Here is a 26,943-nt window from a genome sequence, read left to right on the forward strand (position 1 = left end):
CCCCTTCCTGTGTCAACATCTACAGGGTCAGATAAAGCTTGACCGGAGCATTCTTGTTTTTGACTACCAAGGACAAGGTGCCTGGAACCAGACACGATCTTGAATAACGGGATTTTTCTTATCTTGGTATTTTATGGACTTGTGCTGTTATATCATGTTAATGACAGGAGAAACACAGATATCCTGGGTTTATAATTTCAATCGACACTTTAACACTTCTACCTTTATTGTATTTACAAGCCATCCAATTAAGAAAATTCCTTTCTCATGCTATGGTTAAACACATATGGAGATTCTAATTTTAGGGGACACAGATACCCTAAGTTGGGAGTGCTCTAAGGGTATATAAGGTCTTCCTCAAAACTTGCCTGTCTCTTAGAATTATCTTCTGGTTCCCATGGACTACATGTGCTCTGCTAGCTTAAGAGAATATAATATATAAACATAAATATATGGATAACATAAATATAGATCACCTAGATTGTTTGCCTCTTTAAACCACGCTTCTGGGCTGACACTCTCACCCTAGTTTAAGCTTTACCCAGGGTGTGGTTGCTTCACATGCTACAGCTTTTTGGAACCACAGGTCACAGTTGGGTGACCAGTTGGACACCAAAGGTGGATGAGCAGCCCTGAACAGGGTTCGGCCTTTCTTGGTCCTCTCTGAACATCCCTTAAATGGAGTCTTCAATAGCAGGCTATTACCCTAAAGGAAAGAGGTGCAATGAACCAGCACCAAGGTACACAGGAGGATGTTAAGCAGGATGCACTGGAGAAAGGAAGGGGTCAAACTGAGCCAATTAGAGGTTAGAGGGGCTCTTGTGAATGGAGAAGGGCCAGAAAGGAGACTGGTAGAGTATGGGGATAATGGAGCGGCAAAAGTCAGACAGGTGTTTGAGTTCAAGTCAATCAGTTATTAATTGAATTGGAGCTTTGTGCCCAATAGCAGACAGGGCTCTCTCCTTGTCACCTTTTTGGCTAAATTGGGTCTGGTGGCCTCAGGAACCCTCCATTCCCCAATTCCCCATCAATCAGCTCAAAGGTCCCCTTCCTCCACTTTCCATCCCATTGCGGTGGCCACCTTCTCTCCAGCCCGAGCACTGCCTTCTTCTCTCCCACTTGGAGAGGAACCCCCTGTTCCCACCTACCTGAACAGCCCTCCTTTATCCTCTCCATCTAAATCCAGCTCAGGGCCTGTCTCCTAGGGGGCTGGAGACTCCTGCAGGACACGAGTTCTCAATTATTCCAGGGTCCCCTCTCTGGTTCCATAATGCTGAGAGTGTCCTGAGGTCAGAGGCTCTTCCCTTCCCATCCCACAAACGGCCTCAGCCCCAATACCTCGACTCTGAGAGTCCTGTTTAAATAAAGTCAACGAAACGCCCATCTTCTAAAATTAAAGTTTAATTTCACAAGGAAGCCACAAATCTCTGAATTACATGAAGGGCATGATTAACTGTAGCCTGGAACTACAGCCTGGCACTTCAGAAACGGTGGTGCTTTCCCTCCAGGGTGGCAGACCCACAATCTTCCATGACACTTTGGGGAAACATTCTCCCACCGGTTACATTTCATCTGATTTGGTTCAACACTGAGTCAGGAAAATGGGTCAACAGCCAGATTTTGGCCCATTGCATTGAAAAGACATTAATTTCTCTCTATATCATTTTGTAAACAGTCATAAAAGCAGGCTGCTCTACACAAGGAGATGATGAGGGCGGAGGCTGGGCAGCCAGGGCTGGAACAGGGAGAGGAGCTCCATGAGGGTAGCGACTAGTTCTCTGTTGCCTTAGTACAGTGCCTGGCAAAGACTAGGTGCTCAGTGTTTGTGGACTAGGGAGAAATGAGTCTTTTCCCCTTAGCCCCTCATCCCCTAGCAGCAGCATGGGCATCATGAGCACAAAATCCTCTGGGCCTGGAACATATAATTTTGGTCACAGAGCCACAAGCACGTGGACAGTCTCAGGAGCACGTCTGGGGGGCAAGTTACAAAAAGCCCATCTTTCCAGTTTGGAAGATGCACCATCTACTTCTTCCACACCATATCCTCGGCAGGGGTAGGGACACTCAAGTGAGGGACACCTTGTCCCATGTGACACCTCGCCATGAATTGGTCTAGGTCTCTTGAAACAAGGCCCCCGCTCCATTCTCTGACTGCCAAACACAGGAATACAGGCTGGGGAGGGGGCTTACAATACTTTAGCTTGTCCTGTAAAACGGGAGGAGGCAGTTCCCAACAGCTTGGGTCAAGGGGCAGGAGAGGACCCACTGTGCCCCCAATACAAGGTGGCTTTGCAGGCTCACACACAAGGAGGATGGATGGATGGCATTAGAGAGGGGGAACATGGGAAGCCTGTTGCAGCCAAGGCCCAACCAACCAGCTTCTAAGCCAAGTGAGAAGCCCCTGCCTGTGGTGCTCGGCTTACTGGGGTCAGATCTCCTGTGAGCTGCCTCAGCCTACTCCCCCCCAACCCTGCCCCTCCCAGGGCCACTGGTGTGGAGACAAGCCTAGTGTCTGTCCAAACCCAGCTTAAGGCTTGTCTGACTTTTAATTAGTTTTCTTTTTAATTAAAATTACCTGAGCAGAGGTTTTATCAGATTTTTTAAAGCAGAACACACAGAACTATACAAGTTAGAAATATCTTAAAAAAAAAAAAAAGCCAAGAACCAAAAATCCCCCAAGAAGGCAAAGCAGAGCCAGGGCCTCTGGCTGGGCCCCTAAGGCTGCTCCCCAGCAGCTGGCACCAGCAGGGGCTGGCTGAAGGCACACCTGCACATGCAGGCTGGGGGCCTGACCTGGTGGTTTCTAATGGCAAGAGATGACTGAGCATGTCTCCAAGGTCCCTCCCAAATCTCAAGGTAAGTGGTTGAGCCAGAGCCAGCAAGCTGGGTGAGGGGACATGCCAGAGAGAGACCAGGAGGCTGCAAAGGAAGTCTCCTGTGGCAGGGAGCTCCAGCCTTTCCCTCTGGGTCTCTATGGGCTGAGGGCACCAGGAACCTTGCATCCCAGACCATGACTTGGAGAGAAGAGAGGTGTCCACGTCAGGCACACAAGGGGAATGGGGCAGAGGGCAGAATGAGACATATGAGAGGCTGAAGCCAAGGCTTCTTGGATGGTCCCAAAGCCACAGCCCTGGAGGTAAAGCCTGTGAATCCTCCAGCGATAGAGCAGCTGGTCTCCGACTACACCAATAAACCCCTAAAACCAAAACCCAACCTGCGGCCTGCTGAATAATCTGGAAAGAGTATTTTCAGAAAATAAGGCCTCTCAGGGAGGAAGCTATGTCTGGGGAAGGCCTGTTTGGGCAGCCTCCCCTGAACTGTTCCCAAGGAATCAGACCTGTTCAGAACTCCCTTGTGGCCAGCCTTTGTAAACACAGAGAAAGGGGGCCCTGCTGCTTGCCTGGGACAGTGGGCAATGGGGGACCAGGAGCTATGAGGCCAGGGCTGAAGGGCACTGCAGAAGAGGGGTGCATAGGGAGGGCATGGATGGGCACGTGGGACACAGGTTGGCAGCTAACAGGTATGAGAAGCTAGGAACTTTGAAAACAGTATCCCACCCCACCCCCAACGCAAACACACATACACAGACACACAGACACACAGACACAGACACACACACACACACACACACACGCTGATGATATAAAAATCTCCCCATAACAAGATGATCATTAAACTGTCTCATCCTATAGGTGCTTAGCACCAAGAACTAACAATGGTATCATGATACCAACACGGTCCATAGCTGTCCCTGCACCACTTGGCAGGAACCCACCACCAGAGACCCTTTGGGGAAGGAAGCCAAGCCAGAAGATCCACCATCGAGGCTGCTCCGACACTCAAGTCAGGCTGCGGCTGCGGGGCAGTCATCCGCCGGCCCCTGCAGGCCCCTCGTGTGTGTGGCTCTTAGCACCCATTCTGGCTTGTGGTTGCTGCTGCCTAGCTCTGTCTGCTGCCACTGCTGCCTTACTTCTGAGGTCTGATCTCAGCCAGTCTCTGGAGACACGACTGTGCGGTTGTCATGGAAAGGATTAGGGTGACTGTCCGTTTTCCCACCCGGTAGAGACCGTAGCACATCAATCCAAAGAAGGCAGCTTTCACGACAAACCTGGACACTCTGCTAGAGATGGACGGGGGAGGAACGCTGAAAGACAAAGGCAAGAACAGGCAACCTTACTCTGTGGCTCCGCTCAGTGGCTGCCCCAAACCGCTGACCACTTTTACTTCGTGTAGGTTTTCTGCACACACCACCCATCCTATACATGCCTGGGGACTATGTGACCCCACCTCCTCACTGGCAGCGGAAGGAAGCCCACACTTGTCAGCCTGGCATTCAAAGCCCTCTCCTCTACCCCCAAGCACCCTGAGGCCTCCATAGCAGCCATTCAGCCCCTCTACCTTGGCCCAGACTCACTCCTTCCACAAACAGCCACCCCTGCTGTAAGTGGACACTCCTCTGGAGGGCCTCCCTGCATGATTTTCCTCAGTTTCCTCTTCTGTCAAAAGAGGGACCTGGCCTCAATGGTCCTGCAAGTTCCACCCTGCCCTTAATCTGGGTCCTCTGATCCTTGCTCTCTCCTCAAGCCCTGGTCACACCTCTAACCCTCCCTGAAGCTTCCTGGTGGGTCTGGTGGACTTGAGCCCCAGGGCTGGGACACAAGCTGGGGAACTGAACAACTGCTGAAGAATGAGTGCTGGCTCACTGCCAGCCAGCCTTGGAAGGCTCAAACAGCAGGGCGAGTCTGGCTCAAGTGGCTGCATAGGCCTTGGTGAGCTTACGTGGGGGCGGGGCAGACAGGTCAGTAATTTGTGCTCATTAGCTGAGGAGGGAAGGGGAGTCACAGAGAGACAGAGAAATAGACTGAAAGACAGAGAGCAGGGGTCCAGGAAGAGGCAGAGGTGAGCTCCAGGGAAAGCTCACCTTGGGAAGCTCACCTCATAATCTCCTGGATGTTTAAGTCAGTGCTCCAGTTCTTCTCAATACCGGGGACGTGGCCCATTCCCACCACTCCGACCACCACGGAAGGGATGCTCTTCCTGGGCTCAGCTGAGGGACATGGAGGAGAGGCCCACTGAGGGACTAGGGGCACTTAACTTACTGGGATTCCTGGGGGATCCCTGACAGGCCTCACCTTTGCTTGACAAGGTCACCTCTGGGCTCTCTTTGGTACAGAATAATAATAACTAACACCCCCCTAAGGGCATTTTCACACCTGATCCTCTCTACCCACCATTCAGGGCCCAGATCAAAGGGGACCTCCCCTCCCAGAACTCCCACCCCCACCCCATCGCTCCCTCCTGCATCCTCCAGCAGCACCTCCAGGCACTCTCACATCTGGTGTAAATCTGTAAATCTGTAAACATTCATTAAGGACCTACTAGGTGTCAGCTAATATGCTAAGCACCAGGGGGCACAAAAAGAGACAAAAGGCAGTCCCTGCCCTCCTAGAGCTCCCGGTCTGATAACTACCTACAAACACAGACTACATAAAGGGGAAAGTGACTGACTAACCCCTCCTCGCCTTCCTCTCAGAGTTGTGGTGACGATCTCATGAGATCACATGAAGTGCTTGGCATGGGGCTTGGCACACAGTAAGCGCTTCATGAGCGCCGCTCACCCCCTCCCTCCAGAAGGGGAAGCCATGCACACAGGTCCGGCCTGGCCCTCACCTTCGGAAGCCCGAGGCAGCTCCAGCCGCTTGGCGGCCTGACGCAGCATGTATGTCAGGTAGATGTCTCTTTCTGAGACAATGGTCCGGTGGAGGTCAGGAAACTCGCCTATCATCTCTGCCATCATCTGCTCCAGTAGGTCCTTCTGCTTACATTTCTCCACGTCATCCTTACTGAGAAACCCAGAAAGCAAGAGAAGGGGGCTGCTGGGGAGGCTCCCCTGAGCAGAAGGGCGCAGGCCCACCATGTCTGACCACACGCCTGACCTGAAGCATGGACTCCCCACGGGATCGAGGTCCAGCACACTCAAGGCTGGGAATCTCAAACCCACACTTATTTATCGGGGACACAGGTCCTGGTGCACAAGGTGACATTCTCTTTGCAACAACTGGGAGGAAATTAGGCCTGGAGAATTTTCTTCTGTTCATCTTTCAATGGCCCTATTCTGGTCTCTTAACCCTTTTCTCCCTTCTACACAAAGGGAAAAAGGATCTGCTAGTCCAGCCCCCAGAGAAGAAAGGCCTTAAGCTGCCTCCTAGGGTACTTGTTCAAGAGCCTGTGGATGGTAAATGGGGCTCCTGAGCAGACTGCCCTCCTGGCCTCAATTTCTTCCTCTGTAAAATAAGGGCCTCTGAACTCCCTGTGAACCAGGTTCCCAGATATGGAAACAAGTGCCAACCTGATTTATGCCTCGGCCTTGATTCAAGCCAAGCCATGCCAGAATGTGGGAAGATGGGAGGGTGACTCTGCTGGAGGCCGATGGGTCCAGGCAGAGAGGGACAGCCAGCCCCAGGGCACAGTGACGGGGCTGCATGAGTCTTCCCTTCACTACCAGACTGAGGGCCTCCAGGACACCAGCTGGGAAGATGGAGTGAAAGGGACACAAATGAGGTGTGCCTGGATCACTCAGGCCAGGGCATGGTGGCTCTGTCCCTAAGGCCCTTCCATGAGGTGCTTTTCCTCCTAAGCTAACTCTGACTCCCCAGGTTCAGTGAGGGTGTACATGGGGAGGGTGTTGGGGCCCACATGACCCTTCTGCCCTACCCGCCCACCGTGCTCCAGACAGGCTATGGCCATGAAAGGTGGTCAGCAGCCGCTTCCCTGGTCCTAACTTTGGGATGGGAGTGAAATAGGTGCTGCCTCCCACGTGCAAGGTAAATGCACCAGTGAGCCAGGCCCCAGGGGAGCCCATGGAGCTCACTGGGCCGTGCCTACCTGATAGGGTCAGAGAGGAAGCACAGGCCCCAGGCCAGCTTCACCTTCTGCCAGAAGGAAAGGGCCGCAATGGCTCTCTTGAAGGTCACTGGGATAGGCCTGTCCCCAAGGTGGAACTTGCAGAAAGGTACTTTACTGGCCTGCAACACAAGTGGGTGGGAGTCAAGGGTGGGGCTCAGTGTCTGGAGAGGGCTCAGGGAAGGTAAGTAGGTAGCTCACCTTGAGGTCAGGTGGGTTGGGGCCCCTGGTGGGCACGGCCCACAGCCCTAAGTGCCTGGCCAGGGAGCAGATATGTGCTTTATGCCAACTCTCAAGCTGCCTTAGCCTCAGGTAATTTTATATTTCACAAGTAAATGATACTCTGTCTTTCCTGTGGCCTTTTTCTTAAGAAAAAGCTATTTCACAACAAAAACAGAGCTCTATTCATCACAAACCAGCACAGGTGAAGAAGGAAGCAGGGGGAGGAGGAGATAAGAAGAGACAGAGGAGGTCAGTCATTCTGGTCAGGGCCATCCACATGGGCTAGGCAGGACACACCACTGACTGGGGGCCGAGTGCAGCAATCCTGATTTCTCAGGACCCAGCACAGCCTGGGGCTGATAAGAGACTACTTCCCCTCCTGAGGGCCAGGTTGCGAGGTTTCCCTCTATCCCTCCTCCCAAAGGAGACAATGGCAGCTGAAGGTTCCTGAGGTTCCCCTGCCTCAGTCTGGGCATCACTGGGTGGCTATGTGGGCTGATGGGGGCCTTATCTCACTGAATTCTCAACTTCACAAAAACAGTCTGGGGGGGAGGGGTGGGTGATGGGCAGGGCAGGGGTCCAGATGGAAGTCTCAGCTCTGCAGAGAACAGGAGAGCTGGCTGAGGCTCAAGAAGGGGCATCACTTCCATAGCTCCTGAAATCCCACCCCTAGGTGAACCTGTTCCCATTGGATTCAGGACTGAAGATACTGCCCTGGTCTCCCCAGATGAGGCAGGCACTCGGCAGCCTCCTCCTCTCCCTCACGGCCCTCTGTGTGTCTGTCCCAGACCAGAAGCACCTGGGCCTTCAGTAAGGCCCTGTAGGCTGCACTTACCTCCTTGAATGCTTCTCTGAACTCGCCCCCAGGGGCCATCCCCAGCTGCTCTGTGATGTGAGCTGAGACCTTCAGAAGGAGCATCTGCATCAGGCCTGACATGACTCCATTCTGGAGGTAAGATGGAGGCAGAGTCAGTTAGATGGCAGAGATCCCAGGCCTCTGGAAGAGCCAGAGAGAAGCCCCCTGAGTGTGCAAGAAGAAGCCAGGAAGATGGGGAGAGGGCTGGCTTTTTGGGAGGGAGAGATACAGTTAAGGTCTTATGATAATGGGAGTATTTTCGTGGGAATGTGGTTGGAGGGGTGGTGGCATGATCAAAGGAAGGGGAGGGTGGGGCTGTCATTGGGAAGGAGCAAGACAGATTGGGGCCCAGCCAGAGATGCCCAGCAGCCATGATGGAAGCATCGGGCAAAGGCTGAGCTGACTCTAGGATGGTGATGCCATCGCACCATGCCCAGACCCTCAAATATTGACTCATGGGAACAATGACAAGTTTGCCACCCAAAATTAAATACAGGCCAGGGGCAACGTTGCCCCAACAAACACGGGAGGTCCCCAGGACACCTGCACAGGCTTCCCAACTCCAGCTTGTTTCTGCCCAGTGCCCTGAGGCCTGTGGCCTGTCCCCGCTTCCCCCAGCCAAAGTACTCAGTCCTGTCAAGGCTTTCCAGAGACAGTGACCCTCAGCGCAGCAAGGTGCCCAGCTTGCAGAGGAGCAGCCACAACTAAGTTTCCCAACTGAAGCCTCAGCTCTACACCCCAAACACTTTGTGTCTCCTTGTCTGCGTACGTGCTACCCCTGACAGAAGGCAGGAACTGCCTCCATTTTCTCTCTGCATCTCCAGCACCAAGTCTAGGTACAAGGTAGGGCTAAGAAGTGTTTGCCTAGGGATTTGCCAGGGCAGGCAGAGGGGCCTGGTGACCTCATATGGAGAGAGGCCAGCAGGACAGTGGACACTTGAGAAGGCCTGGTGGTGGGAGCCAACAGGGTCAAGGTGCAGGACCAAAGGCCTTGTCCAAAGACTTCCTGAGTGATCAGCCAGAAGCAGGCCCAGGTGATCAGGTCTGAGAACTTGCCAGCACACAGGCCAGGGGGAAAGTGCTCAAGGTCTGTTTGGAAGAGAATTCCCTATGAGAAGGTCCTTTTCTCCAGCCTCCCAAAGCCCTTCCAGGAAGGAGGGTGCTCTCAGCAAATGGTTGCAGTCACTACTTCATCCAGAAAGCAGGAGGGGAGATAGAGGTGGCCATGAGAATGTGGGTCAACCAGGAAAGCGGAGAGGACAAAATACTGACTGCTGAATGCCCTAGGGGGCCCAGGACCAGAGGACAGACAGGAGGCCAGTTACTCCAAAGGTGAGGATGGGATGCAGCTGCACCAGCCAATCCCAGCATCAGGACTGCAAAGGGAGGACAGGGGGACCAGAGTGGAATCAACGGGTTGGGAGGAAAGATTGGCCACAGAGGGAGGGAAGGAGTCTGAGAGGAATGGCAGCTCCAGGCAGGGATGAGAGAGCCAAGATGGGGCAATCCCTGGGGACGGCAGGGCTGGACCTGAGGAAGGCCAGGCCAAGAATCAGAGCATAGGGAAGGATGGTCCTGAGAGGCTCTGAGGGACGTCGGGAAAGGGCTCACAAAGTCTCTCCTCCTCCTGAGGGCAAAGGGCACCCAGTCCTGGAGAGGGCAGCCCAGGGATGCAAGGGCTTCTGTAAGCAGCCAGGTGTCTGCTGAGTGCCAGCAAATGAAAAGAATGAGATGGGAAGGTGTGCTTGTTAATGACAGAAATAGGTGCCATAGAGCCATGGGGGGGGGGGGCAGGGGGGGGAAGGGGGGAGAGAGAAAAAGACAAAGGGGGGTGGGAGAGAAGAAGGGGAGAAGTAGGCGAACAGAGTTCTTGACCAAGCCAGGGTAAAGAGATCATAGGAGATAAAACAATTATGATTACATAAAATTAAAAGCACAAACAAAATCAAGGCAGTTAAAACGAGACGGGAAACAGTCAAGTAGGAAAAGAAAACCCTTTGCAGTGTGCAAGAGTCTCAGAGAGTCATATGATGTGGAGGATATAGAGGAGACACATTTAAATAAATAACAAGTGATAAAGGGTTAAAAGATACAAACAAGCTATCAACAAGCATCTAAGAATGCTTCAGGTCATTACTGAGAGAACTGCACATGTGTCTGTCAACCTGATTAGCTAGCCCAAAGGGGGAAACTCGGGCTAGTGGAGGGGCCCAGGCCTACACTGACGCCTTGCTGGTGCAGCTGAGGACTGTCCAGCTGTCCCAGAAGGCAATTTGGCCTGATGATCCAAGTCACTAAATTACCAGTTTCTAACCCAGAGTGGCCACTGTGAGGCCTGTTCTCTAAGGAGATCCAAGAAAGAGGGCCCTGTTGTACCCGGGTGAACAAAAGACACCAGGAACCTCTTTCTGTTATAACAAAGAACAGGGAAAGAAGGAGGAAAGCCTATAATGGAAGACCACTGTGCTCTAAGATACTTAAACAGCAGTTTCTGAGAAACCTGGGACATCTTGTCTGAATCGATGCAGAAGGAAGGCAGCAGACAGAGACCAAGAGCACTGTGCAGGGAGCTCTGACCCAGAGGGGAGGGCCTTGGGCTGTGGCTGAGAGAAGATACTGATTCCAGACAAGGAAGGGGGAGAATCTTAGGGGAGAAGGGAAAAGAGAGGCATGCCAGCAAAACTGAAAAAGGAAAAGCCCTGAAGAGACTAGAAGGCACAGGTGCGCAACTCCTTCCATCTGTTCAAAAGCAAACAAGGTGGATCCAGTCTGACAGGACGCTATTTTTGTTCTTTACTTATGGAAAAGTTCCTGCCTGCGGGCGTCTGTCAGGACCAGAATAACCAGAGAATACACGTTTGATTTACAAACAGCAGCAGCAGCAGCAGGAGGGTGGAGGAAGGGGTTTATTCCAGCAGAGCAGACACTGACCAAGGGCCATGGGAGCTTGCCAGAGCCTGCTAGTCCCAGAATGGGCCAAGGCTCAACAGAGGTTTTCAGAGAAGGATGGTAGGTCTAGGGTGGCTATTCCCCCAGGGCAGGGTACGAGGAAAGTGCAGAGGCACTTCCGGGTCAGAGCTGGCACTCCCCTCCCAAGCCCCTAGAGTTCAAATCTTCAGTGACATTTTGAAAAGCACACATCTGATGGGGCCAAGTGCACAACTAATCCCCCTGCAGCTGAGCCTGGGCTTAAGGGGCAGACCTATCCAAACACGGGGGTGAAAGGGATCTGGCAGCTCCACCAGGATGCTGGAGGGTTCACTCCCAGGGCCAGGGCCAGGTGCCAGGGACATCATGGGCACTGGCTGTGGCAATCTGGGACCCCAGAGATCAGCCTGAGGCTTATCCTTCCAGAAGGTCCCAGTCCAGGCCCACCAAGAGACTCCCAGCCTCAGGTACCCTGGCACCTTTCTTGCACAGTTACCTGTCTCCCCCAATGCCCACTTCCCCACGCCCTACACAGTATCATGAGCCACAAGGTTCAAAGGCTTCAGCTCTGGCACTGGTGATGGGCAACGTCAAAGGCCAAGGCCCAGAGGAGCTACCTCGGGAGTCACTGGACTGGCTCTGGGTGGCTCTCTGAGGCTACCTGCTGTGCAAGTTCCTCTCTTCCTTCTAGACACTGCTCAAGCACCATCTTCTACCCTGTGTCTTCTTGTACCTACATGGCCTCCCCAACAGCTTATCGAAGGCAGGGATTCTCATCCTCCGTATTTGTACAAAATGCTTACGATCACATCAAGGAGACCCAAAACCTGGTCCCAGGAAGGACTGGACGAGAGGGCACCCACCATTCTTCCTGTGTGGCACCGTCCCCACTACCCAAGCTGTTCAGCTGCTCTCTGCAGCTCCCACTCTTCTCATCCGAGAAGACTCACAAGAAGTTTTCTTGACACAGAGGAAACTGAGGCTCAGAGTGGTGGAGGGTGTCTCCAGGCCAAGACTCAAAAGCAAACTTTTCAACTCTAAGGCAGGTGGCCTCCAATATGACTTTTGACTCAAATCCAGCCTCAGACACTTCCCAGCTGTGTGACCCTGGACAAGTCACTTCACCCTGCCTCAGTTTCCTCATCTGTAAAATGAGATGGAGAAGGAAACGGCAAACCACTCCATATCTGCCAAGAAAAAGGGTCACAAAAAGCTTGACATGACTGAACAACAAACACTGACCACCTTCTTCCACACTCTGGTGCCACTTCTGCTCATGCTCTCACTGTACAACCACCCACTCCCATGTGCCAATGCCTGGGCTGACCTTGGCTCACTGACCTTTAGCCCCCAGGTCAAAGCACCAGGAGCAAATTCATGGATATCACAAACTAAAATGGGTCTGTAAAAATAACGAGTCCCTCTGCCTTTCAGTCCCGGGCCCTGGACATCCCGAGGGCTTAGGGCAAGGTTTCTGGCAGAGCAAGGCCAAGGCTTCCAGCCACAGCCCAGGTCTGGCAGTGTTCCCAGCATGCCAATGCCAGTGCCACTGGGGGGAATGCCATGTCTGAGAGCCATGAATGCCTAGTCTGCAGATCTCAGGCAATGCAGGTCTCTTCTGCCAGCCTAGGAGCAGAGAGTTATGTGGTTCTTGGCACAGCGAGAGACGAATGACAGCATGACTAGAGGTCTGGCTCATCCTGCCTTCTTTTACAGAGGCACCATCATGCTGGTCACCTCTGACTCTGCAAAGTAAAGAAGGAACTGCCCAGGGAAGATGTTCCCATGTGTAGACCAACACAGCCAGAGATGGTCACTCCAGAGGCTTGAGAAGGACACACAAGTCCTTCCTGAGTAAGAAGGGGGCAGCCCCCCAGGGTGGAGCACTGCCTACTGGCAGTCGTGCCCATTAGATCTGTCTTGGTAATACGGGCGGGTTCTCGGAGTTACTGGGGAGGGCCAACTGGCTGAAAACAGGGACCAACAAGCCAGAGAAGCCAGAGAGAGGTTGGCTAGACTTCCAGCTGCTGAGTGACACCTCAACAGTAAGGCCTAATTATGAGTGGGACTGTGAACTCCTTAGAATGACAACTAAGGCCCAAAAGACCCAAGATAGAGCCTGGTGCCTGCTTCACCTCCCTGCCATTTCCTCCTCTGCTCTGTGGATCAGACAGTCACCCTAGAGGAGTGCCTGGTGGGATGTCTGGATACCTTCAGTAGCAGGCTCAAAGGCAGAAGGTCCCAGGTAGACACAAAGTTGGAAAGGACAAGAGACTGAGAGTCCAACAGGTCTCTGGCGGGCCACATATTCACAAGGCGAGAACCTCACACTCCAAGTCTCAGGTACAAGATGCAAGAGAACTCTCAGAAGTATGTCCAGGAGCCTGAGGGATTTTAGCAGACCATGTGCAGGAGCATGTGAGTGTGAGTCACCCACTGAAAGAGTCGGTGCCTTCTTGGGCTACATAGAGAGGTCTGGAGCCCCAGAACAGGGATATGTGGGAGCCCCACTTGCTTCTGTCCTGGACTCCTGGCCCTGGTCAGCAAGGCTTAAGGAAGGCATTGATAAGCTGAAGACAGGCCAAAGGCAGGCAAGCAAGAAGATGATGAAGGACCTTGTTTGGTTTGGCCCAAAGGCAGAGCCAGAAGCAAACTCTGCAGTCTCTTCTGGACATCAAGTCCAGAGAGGCCTAGCCAATATAGAGAAGGAACCGGTGTGTGTAAGCATCTGTAGAAATGACGGCCTGTCAACCACCAGGGTAAATACGAATGTGCACTCCTGTGCCCAACTGTCCACATGAACACCCAGGCATGCCCCCCAAAGGGGCACACCATGCTTGCTCTTAAAGTTTGACTGAGTGGAGCCTTTGGCAGCAGCCAGGGGACAGCAGCCTGGGCCCAGCCCTCAGCTGTTGCAATTCAAGTCTTAACTCTGTGAAGTAACTAGAAGCTAGAGCAGGTAACCAAACAGTCTGCAAAGGGAGAATGGTCGCCCAATCAAGAACACAGTGCTCCTGTGGGAATGAAGGGCTCCCAGGACAGAGGGAGGGGCTCATACCTGCTTGACGGCCTGCTGCAGCTTTTCCAGGTTGATCTCCTTGGCCTCCTTCAGCAGTGTCTTCTCATCCATCTTCAACATGGAAACTCTGTACTGGCAAAGCTCCACCACGACCACGTCAGGCTGCACTTCCTGGATGGTCTGTCAGGAGAGGAGCAAAGGGCAGGGACTCAGCGGTCCCTTTCCAAGACCCTGCTCAGGGAGAGCCCTCCCAGGCCCAGCTCTCAACACATACTCTACAGCAGGTGTCAGCACGTCTGGTCAGAAGCAAAAGGGGCACTAAGTGGCCAACATCCCAATGTGCTTGGGTCTTGTGACTTTAATACCTGTTAACCCATGGAACCATTGGCTCTATGCAGTGCATTTTAATGTTTGGGGAGTTTTTTGGGGAAGGTTTTGTGCCTTGTGTGCCATGCTGTTCAAGTCCTTTTCAGCTACTTCTTTCATGTCTTTCTCTTCATTTCTTTTCCAACTTTTCCCTCTAGTACTCATTATTCATTTGTAATCTTTATTTTTATGGTGGGATTCTTTTTTTCCTTTGCTCACTGACTCCTCTAGCCTGCTTCCTGACTCTGGGCTGACCCTGTCACTACTTTTTGAGAGGCACTGAACGTCATGTTACTGCAGGCTCCAAGGGTCGGCGCAGGCTGGGGACCAGCAAGCTGTCGGTCTGACCAAAGCAGGTGGATTCAGGACACAGCATGACTACTACATGCCTGGAGTAGACCCAGCAATCCCTGAGCCCCCCAGTTAGGCCTTAACAACACACCTTTGTGACCTGCCTCTGGCTGCCTCCCTCTCCTTAAAAGGGATTTTTGTTTGACTTCACCCTCCTTTCCAAAGAGGGACAGCTTTAAAATGGGAGAATCATCCCACTTGGCTGGAGAGCCTGTCTGGTGCCTTTTCAGAACCAGGCTGCCTGCGCCAATGCTTTCAGACCAACAGAGGGCACCAACATGGGGCACCTGACTGTCTGTCACTAGCTCAGTCTTAGAAGGATGGACCATGAGCTCAAGGGGACCTTAGGAGGCAGTGAGACCAAGAGGGGGATCCAAGGCAGCAGACACATGCCAGCCATGGCTGCCATTCAGAGCAGGAATGGGGACAGATGTTTATTAAGCACCAGCAAGTGTGACCTCCTCTGATAACAAAGCAGGACAGGATTCCTAGCCTGTAGCAAGCCTCCATTTCCCCAGGACCAGGAGTGCAGAAAGCACAGGAGACCGTGTGCCTGTGCATGGGCAGGACAACCACCCTTAACCAGCTGCGGCCTGAAGACATTTCACTGAGAAGGACAGCAGGGTTTCTATTGGCCGAGAGACTGCCTCCCCAAGCCCTGTCCCTGCTCCTGACCTATGGGACAGGTAGGTGACAGGGCCTCCCAAGAGAACTGGAGAAGGGAAGGCTGGCTCCATGAGGAAGAAACACTGGATCAGGACTAAAGCTACCTGCCCACTGCCAGCAGTGGATCAATTACCAGCAGTAGCACAAGACCAAAAATGGATGGAATAAGGACAAAAGGGAGGGTCTGGGGTATCTCCCACTCTGTCCCACTCTCCTCAAGATACCTGCCTGCCCAGAGTAACCTCTTCCTATCCCTACCCCATCCAAGCCAACCTTCAGCAATATTCAAACGTTTCCAAGTTAAAGCCCTTCATAAATCCTTCTTAAGGAAGGCGAACAAAGGCTCTGTCACCTGGTGGGGGTGTGGTGGGGATAGAGGGAGGAGGAAGATATTTTCAGAAGAGAAAAATTCAGCTGAAGTTTCCCGAATAGAAAAAGGGGCAGGAGATTTCTTCCTTTTCTTTTCCCCTTCTCCCAGTAGGAAGACAAAGAGAGGACTAAGCTGAGGGAAACCAGCATCCTTTCTTCCTTTTCAAGCCACCAGAAGAACTCTCATTAATTACTGTATGACCAATGATAACTGGTTAGATTCCCAAAGACATGAAGTTTCAGTTTTGGAAAGGGCCCAAAGCCCTGGCCTGATGTGTGAATCTGCCCTACAACTGGGGGGATGGAAGCCAGCCGAGGGGAGAGAAGCCTCTGCACTGTGCACTGGGCAAACACAGGACCAAAGCTGGTCACAACCTTTGCCCTGTACTTCCTAGTAACTAGGCCTGGCTCTAGATCTTCATGGGAAGACTAGACCACCTTCAGGACCCCTTTGGACATCTCTGGTCAGTGTCCTCGGCCCTGATAACACAACCAAAGGGGAGAAGGAGGCACCCTGGCACAAGGGCTCTCTTGGTAAACAGGTTGGGCCAGAGACTCTTCAGGCCCTTGGGCAGACTCCTTGGGTTTCCCCATGGCCCAAACCTCCCTCCCATGGTTCCCCCACCTACAACATCCCCAATGTACCTTCACCACGTCTCGCTTGCTGTCATCGCTGAAGTGGGCTGTGCCAACCACATACACCTTACTCCCTTCCTCCGTGACCAGTTCTGTGACAGTACCTGGCAGGCTGGGCTGCTTTTGTCTCTTTTTCATTTTCATCTCCAAAAGGATCTTAAAAGCCTCCACATCAGCTGCAAACAAGGTAAGAAGATGACCTGTGTAGTATCTGCATACCTACCACACATACACGCATGTGGAAGGGTATAAATGTTTGTCTGGGGATCACGTGCGAGTCAACGCAAGGCCAGAGACCCCTTTCCCTGCCCCCCAGCCAGGCCCAATGACAGAGTAGTAAGCAAATTCACCCCCTGGGCTTCTCTAGAAACAAGGGCACAGTGTCTGGCATGTCTGCTGAGCCCAGCTCCCTGGTTTTAGATCTTCCAGATTCATGGAGACAAATGTCCTTTTATGACCACAGAACATAATCAGGATGCCAGAACTTCAGGCCTACACCTTTGCTTAAACACTTAACTTTGATAGTAAAAAAGCCAACAGTATCATAACTCACTCATTTACAACTTCTGTTTCTTATCGCCAATCCCAGCCAGGATACAACCGTTAGCTTGACCCCACATGCATACAGAAACGGTGTACCTCAAAGCTAACAGTCCATCAAAACTAACCAAAGAACAGAATCACAAGCCATCGACTACTCCAGGTGGGCCCAGGCAGGAAACCCTCACTAGAACTTCCCTGGATCTGCCTCCGGGATTCTTTATCAGAGTCAGCACAGTGAGAGGGGCAGGCCCTGGGCTAGTGTGAGCTTCTGTAGAGCATACAAGGAAGAAAAGACCAAGGCCCTGACTATAGACCGCAAGAAGCAGCCTCCATCAAGAGGCCCAGGCCCTCAGGACAAGGGGCAGGATGTTGCAAAGCCACTATGACTGCAAGATTACTTCCAGCTTCATCACCCTCCCTCCCCCACTCAATTCAAAATTCCTGCTGAGTTTGCAGCCTCATCTCCATCTAAAGGCTGAGCCTCTAACAGCCAATGCAGACAAGTGCCCACAGTGGTGGTCTGCAGCAGTACAACCCCAGGATGGCAAGCTGGGAAGTCTCTGCTGAAGCTGGACAATGAATACAACCCCCAGATCCTTCAGTATCCTAGGTTGATGGGGCGACCCCAGCATTCACAGCTTGTAGATGAGAAAATGGAGGTGAAATGGTGAGTGTCCTGCCCAAGGTCACATGGGAAAGAAGAGTCTGAATTTGAACTCGGCTCCCCTAAATCCAGACCCAGCAATTCTCAGAGTGTGGCCCAAGGATTCCTGAGACCCTTTCAAGAGTTCTGTGAGGTCATAATAATACTATGATGTTTTAACTTCTAATGTGATAAACAGGAATCGATCTAACCCACATCAACCAAAGCTCTCTGGGAGGGAGAGTGTGAAGGGTCCTGAGACCAAAAGGTGTGAGAACCACTGTACTAGATTGCCAATGTACTAGATCTCTGGCATACTAGACCACCATCGTACTAGAGCGTCAGGGTACGAGACCCTCCAGTGGATCACCCCTGCCAAAATGGAAGTCCCAGGTCTTTGCCTGAACAAAGGCTCGGGGACTAATTCCTATTCCCTTGCAGCCTCCTCATCAGGGCTCATCTGGAGCTTGACGGCCAGTGGGCAGCCTGTCCCCAAGACTCCTTGGCTGGAAAGATTCAGGCAAAAGAAGACTGGTCCACTACAGCCATTTCCTTTAGCTGCAGGGGCTGGCTAACTTTGGGACAACTTGTGTTCTTTTCCTGTACCTAGAGCATCCTCAAAATTGGCCTTGTACCAGTAGGAAAAGTCAATTAAGGTTCTAAAGGAGAAACATACAGAGATTCTGGGAGTCACCAGAGACCTCCTCGGGGCCACATTCTGCCGCCTCGGTCGAAGGGGCTGGCTCCTCCGCGGCCTGCAAAACAAAACACCAACAGTAGGTTTCAGGAGAAGCTACAGAAATTAAGCCAAGCCTAGTGAAACTTGAGCTGCTGGATTCATCTGCCGCTTGTCCCCTGCCTGGTCTTCAAAGATGACACAGTTCTGGGCCTGCCTGAGATTAGGCATTAGTCAGTCAGGCTGGGTGACATGATCACTTTGCATGTAACACTCGTGCATGGTGCCCCGGCCTCTCTGGAGGATTCTGAACATGCACACTGAAGGAGGTGAGGTAAGGTGGCCCCCAGCCCAGACTGTGGGTGGAAGGAGCCTTCGAGGTTTGGAGGATGGCCAGGGAGCCAGTCAAGGCATCATCCTGGAGGTGGGGAGGGCAGGCACACACCCCTTGCCTCCAGAGCTCATTGGCAGGCTCTGGGGCGATTGGCTCTTCTGAACACAGATAAAGCAGGAGAGACATAGTTGAACCCATTCTCTTCACTATTCTCTATGGAGACCTTCCTTCCCCCTTCAGCTGTGTCTGCATCAGGGTCAGGAGACCTTCATTCCCAAAGATCAAAACATCTTGTTGGCCAAAAGGAAAAAGGTGATTTGGTTCTTGAGCATGAGGGTCTCCTATCCCCTGACCTCCTCAAAGTGGTCCAGGGAAGAGGCACTAGCTAGCCAGGCTCTACCTGCAGCTTGGAGCCCCAGGCCAGGGCACCTACCCCATTTGAGTCAGTCTCACCTCAGTTTTGATTGTTCTCCATTTCCTTTCCTCCTCTTGTCAGCCCCTAGTACAGGCCTTCATCACCATCAGCCTGGACTCCTGTGATCACCTGAATGGCCTCCCTGTTTCCAATCTTTTTCCCACACAACCACTAATATGATCTTCCTAAGGTCAGGCTCTGACAGTGTCACTGCTCCTGCTCAAACACATGCCTTCACTAGCCCCTGGGCTCAGCACTCGAGACCCTTCACAATCAGCTTCTAGCGAGTTTTCCCTGACTATTTCCTCCCACTTTCTGGCCCTGCAGCCTGGCTAAGCAAGGGCCCCCAAGGTTCCGAAGAGGAGGAGAATGCAGGATACAAACTCACCTCCTGGGGCTGTTCCTCCTGCATTCTGAGGGAGCTGGCTTGGATCTCCAATGGAGGCTGGCCTGTGAGATGACACAGAGAGATGCAAAGGTGTGAGAAGGGCACTTGACCCAGAGGATTCCCCCTAAAAAAACCCCAAGCAAGATTCCAGCTGCAGCCAGATTTGCAATTACTGGTAAGTACGTCCATGGAGCCCAAATGACAGAGGGAACAACAATAAGCCATGGTCTGAGCGTCCCTGAAGTATGGGGCACTCACTACATGTGCAGCCAGAAAGGCTGAATTAAACAAACTTCCAAATGCAGAAGTCTTAAGCCAGAATGCTTTAAAGACCACAATAATAACATCACTGCCAAGTCCTTTCCCATGGCTGGGCCTTAGTTTCCCCATTCATAAGATGAAGAGGCTAGACCAGATGGTCTTTAAGATCCTTTGGTTCTAGGGCCTGGTTATCACGAATCAATCAACCAGTATTTACAAAATGCCTTTGGTGTACCAGGCCCCATGCTAGGTGCTGGGGAAACTAAGGCAAATAAAACTGAGAAAGCAACAAGTTTAACTTGGTGAAGCTTGAAAAGTTGTTAACAATAATGCTAGAAAGGTGTGGGGGTGGAGAAGGCACACTGTTACACAGTTGGGGTAGCTATGAAATTGGCCCAACTGTTCCAAATGCAAGCCCCCAAACTATCCCTTCCTTTTCCTCAACAGATTGAGAATATCCTCCCTCCCTCCCTCCCATAACAACATCCTCCTGGTGTCAATCACTCTTTGTGGTAGCAGAGAATGGAGACGCAGCAGGGATTACGGGTGTGATTAGGGCCTCCAAAGACCACTGAGGGCCCCTAAGCTGGAACTGAGAGCAAGACCCACTGGGTCCCAGGAAAACAAGGAGACAGCAGAGCTTCCTCTTCGCCCGTGGCCTGGAGCAGAAGCCCGGCTTCTCCTCCTTCCATCCCTCTTTCATACAGCCTTGCCCATGGAGGTCGCAGACAAAGGGCACCAAAGGTCAGAAAAGCAAAACAAAATGCCCAAGGGGAATGGGAGCAGGGCCCGGCCTTGCTTCTCACATGCTGGGAGCGTTTGTTTTAACTGTGGATTTGTAGTTTGTTTTTTCAGTGCACCAGCACCCCAGCACTGCCCTTGTGAAAGGCGTTCCTGCCACCTCTGCGCACTTCCTAAATATTTCCTGATGCCCCTTCCTCTTTCTTCTTTGTCTCTGTACCATCACTAACACTTCACACCACTCTCATTCTTTTTAAAATTTCACTTTGCCAGATGCCAGCTGTACTCAGTCAATTGGATTCCAAGATGGAATTTTTGGGGATGGAGCAGGGTCTTGGACAGAGCAGTCAAGGGCAGACCCTACACCTGGCAAAGGCCAAGAGGCAGACACCTGCAGGGCCCTTACCATGGCCTCCTGGATGAGGACTCACAAATATAATGGTAGGAAGAAAAGTCAGTAGGAAATGGGGCAGCTGGGCCATGGAGAGCTTTGGGGTATCATCTTAATGCTCCCCATTCCCCCTCCTTACTCTGGCCCTGGGTTAGAAATGAGGAAAGGCTGAGGCACCAGTAACCCATATGGGGAGGCCGATTTGGCTCCTGGTTATTCCTCTGACCTTGGGATGGACGTCTCATCCCATTCTCCTTGCCTGAAGGCCTCCCCAGACAACAAAGACCTTCAATCTGGAATTAAGGCCAGAAGGCTGGGGTTACCTGCCTAAAAGACTCCTTTCTCTCTCCTGTGGTGCTAAAAGCTCTGACAGCTTTCCAGTTTGCATTTGCAGAGCACTTTGTGTGTCACCTTTGATCCTCAGAACAAGCCTGGGAGGCATACACGAGGAAAGCCCCCAGTCAAAGCTCAATCCATGGTCACAGACTTTTGGAATTGGGTAGAATCAGAGACACTGTTCCATTTCTATTTCCACTGGACCCCCACGGGCCAAAGTCAAGTAAATGCACCAAGAAAGAAAAGGCCAAAGTAAGCTATGTGATCTCTAGCAGACATGTGAGAAAAAGGCCGCTTCTGAATGATAACGGCCACCTTCCCTGTTTCCCACACACCAAGGGAATGAAAAGCTCCAAGTTGGCCACATCTGAATTCGAAAACATTTCATTGGGCCAAATTACTCATTACAGTCAAGTCCTCTGAAAATCATCACCTATTGCACCAGTTGGTCATTCCTCAGCACTGTCTGGTTTGGTATGAAATGGTGTCATTTGGGGGGCTTCTGTTTCCTCACTAAAGACACTTCTCTTGGATAGTCAAGAGCATAAAATACTTTTATTGCTTATCAGGATAAGGCAGGTTTCTGCAAAATAAATCTTTCTGATGTGGACATTTGGAAGAATCCTGATTAAACATTAAAAAATTTCAATCAACACTCCAAATGGATGTGGATCCATTGGACCTCCTCACATCCGGATGCTCTGTTCAGTAAGGCAGACAGCATCTAGGCTGGCCAGCCAGGGGGCTTCTTGTCTAGATCCTTCCTGTATGTCTATCAGACAGAGCCCACTGACTATGCTGGAGGCCTGCCGCATGTGACCAGCCCATCCTTTCTGGCTGGCACACAGTTCCTGGGTGATACCTCCAATTTCTGTCCTTCCTTGGTTCCAGGCTAAAGGCTACTCATACCCACCATGCCATGCCACTGATGTCTACGGGATGGTCATTTGTGATACTTCTGAGTACTGCATCCATACAAGAAGAGGAAAAAAGTGTTGGCATCAAAAACATGGGCCATTAAAAGTGCTTTGCAGTTTCCTGAAAGCAATCCAGCCAATTCTCCTCATCCTTTTAAATTCTGGACTCAGCTCGCTGCCCATTCAACTTAAAGTCATGATCTCGGCAAGAAATAGTTTTGTGCAGCTGAGAGAGACAGAGGAGAAAGACAAAGAAAAGGCAGGGAAAGAGAGAGGCAGAAAGAGGGGAGGAGAGGGAGAGGAGGAAGGGATTAAGAGAAGGAAAAAGATCTTAGCAGGAAAAATCAATCAGCAAATCTAATCTTGAACCTTACTGATAGTCTGGTCTAACTCATTCAATTTACAAACTGAGAAACCCGAGGCCCAAAGAAGGTCGCCCCTGCTTAAGGTGACTCAAGGAGCCAGATTTGTAGGGTCCTGTTTAGAGACCCTTGTTAGCCCAGCTCTATCATCTCCATGCCTGTTGCTCCCTTAACTCCTTGGCCCCCAGCTAAATCACAGCCTCCTGCATTTCCCAAAGATGACCAGGCTGAGTCAATGGTTTAACAGAGAGAGGTGCTTGTAATCAACCATGACTACTGAACTCCATAAGTGACACAGTATATTCTCCAACCTCTGGGCCTATATTCAGCACCATTCTCTCTGCTGGTAATGCCTTCACTCCCTTTTACTGATGAATTTGTATTCATCTTTTAAGGACCAACTCCAAAGCCACTTTCTCCAGGAAGCCCTCCCAGGCCCTCCAGACACTTCTGTACTCTTCTACATCAAGTTATCTATATTGGGATCTTCTGTTTCTGGGCTAGGAGCCCCAAAGGCACCAGCTTTGTTTTATCTCCATTCCGTAGGAAGAGCTCTGTAGATCATAGGTGCTTAATGAATGTGTATCACAGTGAAGTTGGAGATGAACTCCAGTCTGCGGTGAGGAGAAGACAGAATAGGTTTTGGCAGCCACAGGTCCGAGGTTCTAATCCCAATTCCTCTCCTGATCTGTGCAATGAGGAGGATCCCCAAGTCAATGAAACTCAAACATGGCCCCCTCCCCTCCCTGGCTGGCACACACAGCAAGCAGAAAGGGCTGCCAGGACCTGCCTGGCAGACAATCAGCCTGAAAGCATGTTTTCAGTCCCTTTTTTGACAGAAAGTAACCAGCAGCTGCTGCTTTCAAGCAGAGATTGAAGGAGGTTTGCTGCCAACACACCCAAACAGATTAAAATCTTTAACAAGGGGAGGAGGGACCCATCAGACTCCCTGCAGCCTGGCTGGCATCCCACAAATGAGACACAAGTACGTGTCCCAAAGCTCCCTTTGCTCCCCGGTCCCCTCCCATTTCTCCTAGGATCCAGGTGTTCCACCTTCCCTGTCCCTCCTGGTGATCCCTGGGTCAGCAGCCCACAGGCTTTAGGAACAAGACCAGGCTCCCAAGGAGGCCTGAGAGGACGTAGGGGCTCCCTCCTGTCATCCTCCAGGTCCAGCCGCTCCCCGGCCACCATTAGGGTTCTTTTGCTCCCAGAAGGCTCAAGCTGAGTCCACCCTGCCCACAGACAGACACTGCACCTCAGCAAGCCCTGTCCCCCAGATCATTAGGATCCTTTATGGCAAAACAAGCATCAAAAAATCCCCTTTTAAAGCTGCTGAGGTGTACCCACCTGCAGCAGCCAGACTGGCCTGAACCGAGCCTCACTGTGCCCAGACCCTCACACACCATTCTGCTGTGGGCATCTTTAGAAAACCCCTCCTGAGACTAACCACTCACAAATGCCCCGAGAAAACCCAGTGAGAGATTCTTCTGGAGCCTGGGCTGAAAGTTTGGCCTAGGAAAGGGGCCACACTCTGGCACCTCAGGGCAAGAACACCTGATTCAACAGCTGGATGAGAATCATCCCCAAGTGGTCCACCCTGATGCTTAGGAGCCAGGGCCATGCAGGGCCTGCCCCCTTTCTCCAGCACTTCCCCATGAGTTGCTGGAGCCTGAGCAAGGCTCACAGTCCTTGGTGGGACTCGGGGATGGTCCCACCTGTAATGCCTACCTCCAGGGGCTGTTCTTGGGAGTACCCAGTCACTGGTTAGAACCTCCCCACCCAAGCTCCTTCATAAGATGAGGCCTGGCCAGAGCCACACAGCTGGTTCTCCTTTCTCACTGACCACCAGGAGCAGAGGTCTTGGCTACTCCCGCTTAGAGATCTCTCATTCAGACAGGCAGTGGAGCAGGCATTCTGGGTGTGCGTCAGGAGAGCCTGGCTTCCAATACTTCCTCTGACATTCACCAGCTGTCACACTGGGAACAGATACAGCCACCTCCCTGGGCCTCGACCCCTCATTTGTGAAATGGGGTTAAGAGCACACATGGTACTTAGGGACTTCAGAGGGGTGCAGTGAAGCTGGAATGGGATGGGTGTCAGATACCCTGCAAACCCCGGCTTTCATTTTCTCCCCAACTTCTTTTCTCTGCTCTGTCCTGGGTCACATCCTAGCTCTCCAGGGAGGTTCCTTTGGGGACCTGTGATCCATTCTCTCCCTCTGGCAAAGCCCTGCTTCAGATTTTCCCCAGGGTCATCCTGGGCTGGGGGCACCTGAGCCTTTCCTCAGCAAATAGATGCCAAAGAGGCCCAAGTTTGAGGGGGGGGAGGACAGGGAGGAACAGCGCCATGAGTGCTGGGTTCAAGACCCTGCCATTCCTGGGCCTTAATTCCCTCCTGTCAAGTGAGGGGGGCTGGACTTGATGACCCCTCCTCTGAAACACCTTATATTCCACTACTAAAGAAGGAAACTGAGCCCATGATGGCTCCACTGTTCCCTTTCTGATCATGCTGGCCCCCGGCAGGACAGTGTAGCTGGGCACTAACAGGGTGATGAGAGGGCCCCCCAGGTCCTCTTGGGAGGGGTACCTCCCAGTCCTTTCAACTCCAAACCAAAGAGGTTCACCCACAAGCCTGACCACAAAGAGTGAACTGCGGTGGCACAGGACGATGGATCATAAAGATTGAGTCTCATTTCACAGAAGAGGACGTTGAGGCCTGGCACGGTCACCCCAGCAATCACTCACAGACCCTGAACCCGAATCCAGGTCCTGTGCTCTCCCACCATGGCCTGTCCAAGCTGAGTATTTACAGTTTGACACTGAGATGGGGGTGGAAGGGTTTGAGGGGATGCTCCAGTGAGTGACCAGAGGGAGAAGTGGTTGCTCAGGCCGCTAGAGAAACACTCCCAGGCAGTGGCTCCTGTCCAGCTGGGCTCCTTCTCCGAGCTGGCCTGGAGGGAATGACTGTAGTGACGGCGGCCCTGAAGGATGTCACCGAGGGAATGGAAGACACAAGGCACAAAGGGGTGCCCTTCTTTGGTTCCCATTGACCTTCTCTGTGCAGCTCCCCAGCCGGAGCAGCCAGGTGACCTCTGAGGGCACACCTGGACGGGTCCAAGGCCCTCCCTGGTGTGGGAAAGGAGCCACACACTAACCACCCAGACAGGGGGAGCAAGTGTGGACGGACTCACTGGGCTTGTTCCATCCATTCTGTCCTCCGGCCTCCACAGCCACCCCTGGGGGATAAACTGAGGCATCAAGAGGGGGGAGCACCGCAGCAAGGTCAGGTGAGGGTGAAGAGCAGGGGGGGGACGGGGGCAGCCGCCAGGGTGCGGGCACTGAGTCGGCGCCGACTGTATGCTCAGCCCCGGGCGTGCAGAGAAAGGCCAAAAGAGGGAGAGGGGCTCAGCCCGCCCAGGAGCACTTTCTGAGCGTCTACTGCATGCAAAGAAGGACCTGGGGCACTGGGGCAGCATCTGCAGAGCGCCAACTGTAAGCACTTCCTGCCCCAGCGGGCGCCCGCCAGGTCCCTCCTGCTCAGAGATGACCTGCCCAACCCGGCCCGGCCCCTGGTCACCGGGCAGGGCCCCCCAGGCTCCTACCCGGGCCGGGTGGGGGACGAGAGGGAGGGGAAGAGAGAGGCGGGGGACCCCTCCTCCCCACGGGGCGGACCCGAGGCCCTGCGCGGTGGGGGGAACTGATGGGGGAGAGGCTGTCCCAACCCTCCCCTCCCCCCACGAGGTTCCAGAGAGTTCCCCCATACCCTAGGAGAAGCCGCGGGCAGGGGGTGGGGGGAGGAGGGGCCCGGCCAGCCCCGAGAGCCTTCAGGAGACAGTGCCCCTTCCCCCGGACCGCACCTGCGCCGCCCCCTCCCCCAGGACTCGGACCCGAGCCGGCTCCGCCGCCCGCTGCTTCCTCACCTCAGTCGTTCGCTAGCTCGTTCCGCTCCTGTCCGTCGCACTGGAGGGAGAGGGGAACGCGGAACCGCAGGGCACGCTGGGAAGGGGAGTCCCAGCCTCCCGTCCTTCCCCAGGCGGGCCGCTCCGGACCTCGAGGGGGGGACTACAACTCCCAGGGGACAGCGCGTCGCCGGGTATCTGAGCGCATGCGTGTGACGCCGTCCGGCCTGGCGAAGGGGCGGGGCCCAGTAGAAGAGAGAAGAGGAAGGAGAGGGAAAGAGGGGGAAGAGAGAAAGGGGGAGGGGAGAAAACGAGAGATGGGGGAAAAGTAGGGCAAGGAGGGAGGAGAGTTTGGGGAAGGGGAGCTCCCGGAAGCAGGGTCCGGGGAAGGGCTAAGCGCTGCCCGTGATCCTCATCTTGCAGTTGAGGAAACTGAGGCAGGTAGAGGGGAAGGGACTCGTTCAGGGTCATGCAGTCCGGGAGGGGCTGAGGCTGAATTGACCTCTCAGAGGGTGTGCCCCCGTCACCCCGTGACCCCGTCCTCGGCCCCGCCCCCTGCCCCATTCCCTAGCTGGGGGAGGGTCACCCCCCACCCCCACACACCCCAGGCTGGGTGTCCCCCAGGGCGGGCTCGGGAAGTCCGTCTCCACCACACTGGGCACCTGCACGCAGCCCCCAGGTTGGCAGAGTGACTGACAAACCTCTTCTCCGGGTCCCGTTTC

At 53.0% G+C, this 26,943-nt stretch overlaps 1 protein-coding gene and 1 long non-coding RNA gene across 6 annotated transcripts; one reads left to right on the forward strand and one right to left on the reverse strand.

Moving 5' to 3' along the window:
• Positions 1-1,385: 1,385 nt before the first annotated feature.
• On the reverse strand, positions 1,386-26,249 carry TRABD (TraB domain containing). Of its 3 annotated transcripts, none has more exons than XM_072596476.1 (10): positions 26,086-26,249; positions 19,316-19,377; positions 18,179-18,257; positions 16,326-16,492; positions 13,968-14,108; positions 7,961-8,071; positions 6,886-7,025; positions 5,671-5,843; positions 4,936-5,047; positions 1,386-4,144 (listed from the first exon to the last, which is right to left on the reverse strand). In XM_072596476.1, the coding sequence occupies exons 2-10, from the start codon at positions 19,337-19,339 to the stop codon at positions 3,967-3,969; spliced, it is 1,125 nt and encodes a 374-aa protein (XP_072452577.1). In that variant the 5' UTR covers positions 19,340-19,377; positions 26,086-26,249; the 3' UTR covers positions 1,386-3,966. The 3 variants fall into 3 exon arrangements, with proteins under 3 accessions (XP_072452577.1, XP_072452578.1, XP_072452576.1); XM_072596477.1 differs by having other exon boundaries at positions 26,180-26,196; XM_072596475.1 differs by lacking the exon at positions 26,086-26,249 and having other exon boundaries at positions 19,316-19,997.
• On the forward strand, positions 18,253-22,319 carry LOC140496566 (uncharacterized). Of its 3 annotated transcripts, none has more exons than XR_011964303.1 (4): positions 18,253-18,512; positions 19,255-19,490; positions 20,024-20,758; positions 21,936-22,319. It is a non-coding gene; the product is annotated as an uncharacterized lncRNA (long non-coding RNA). The 3 variants fall into 3 exon arrangements; XR_011964302.1 differs by having other exon boundaries at positions 20,024-20,320; positions 20,591-22,319; XR_011964301.1 differs by having other exon boundaries at positions 20,024-22,319.
• Positions 26,250-26,943: the final 694 nt, after the last annotated feature.

Source organism: Notamacropus eugenii, chromosome 3 (assembly GCF_028372415.1).
Source record: "Notamacropus eugenii isolate mMacEug1 chromosome 3, mMacEug1.pri_v2, whole genome shotgun sequence".
Classification (NCBI taxonomy): domain Eukaryota; kingdom Metazoa; phylum Chordata; class Mammalia; order Diprotodontia; family Macropodidae; genus Notamacropus; species Notamacropus eugenii.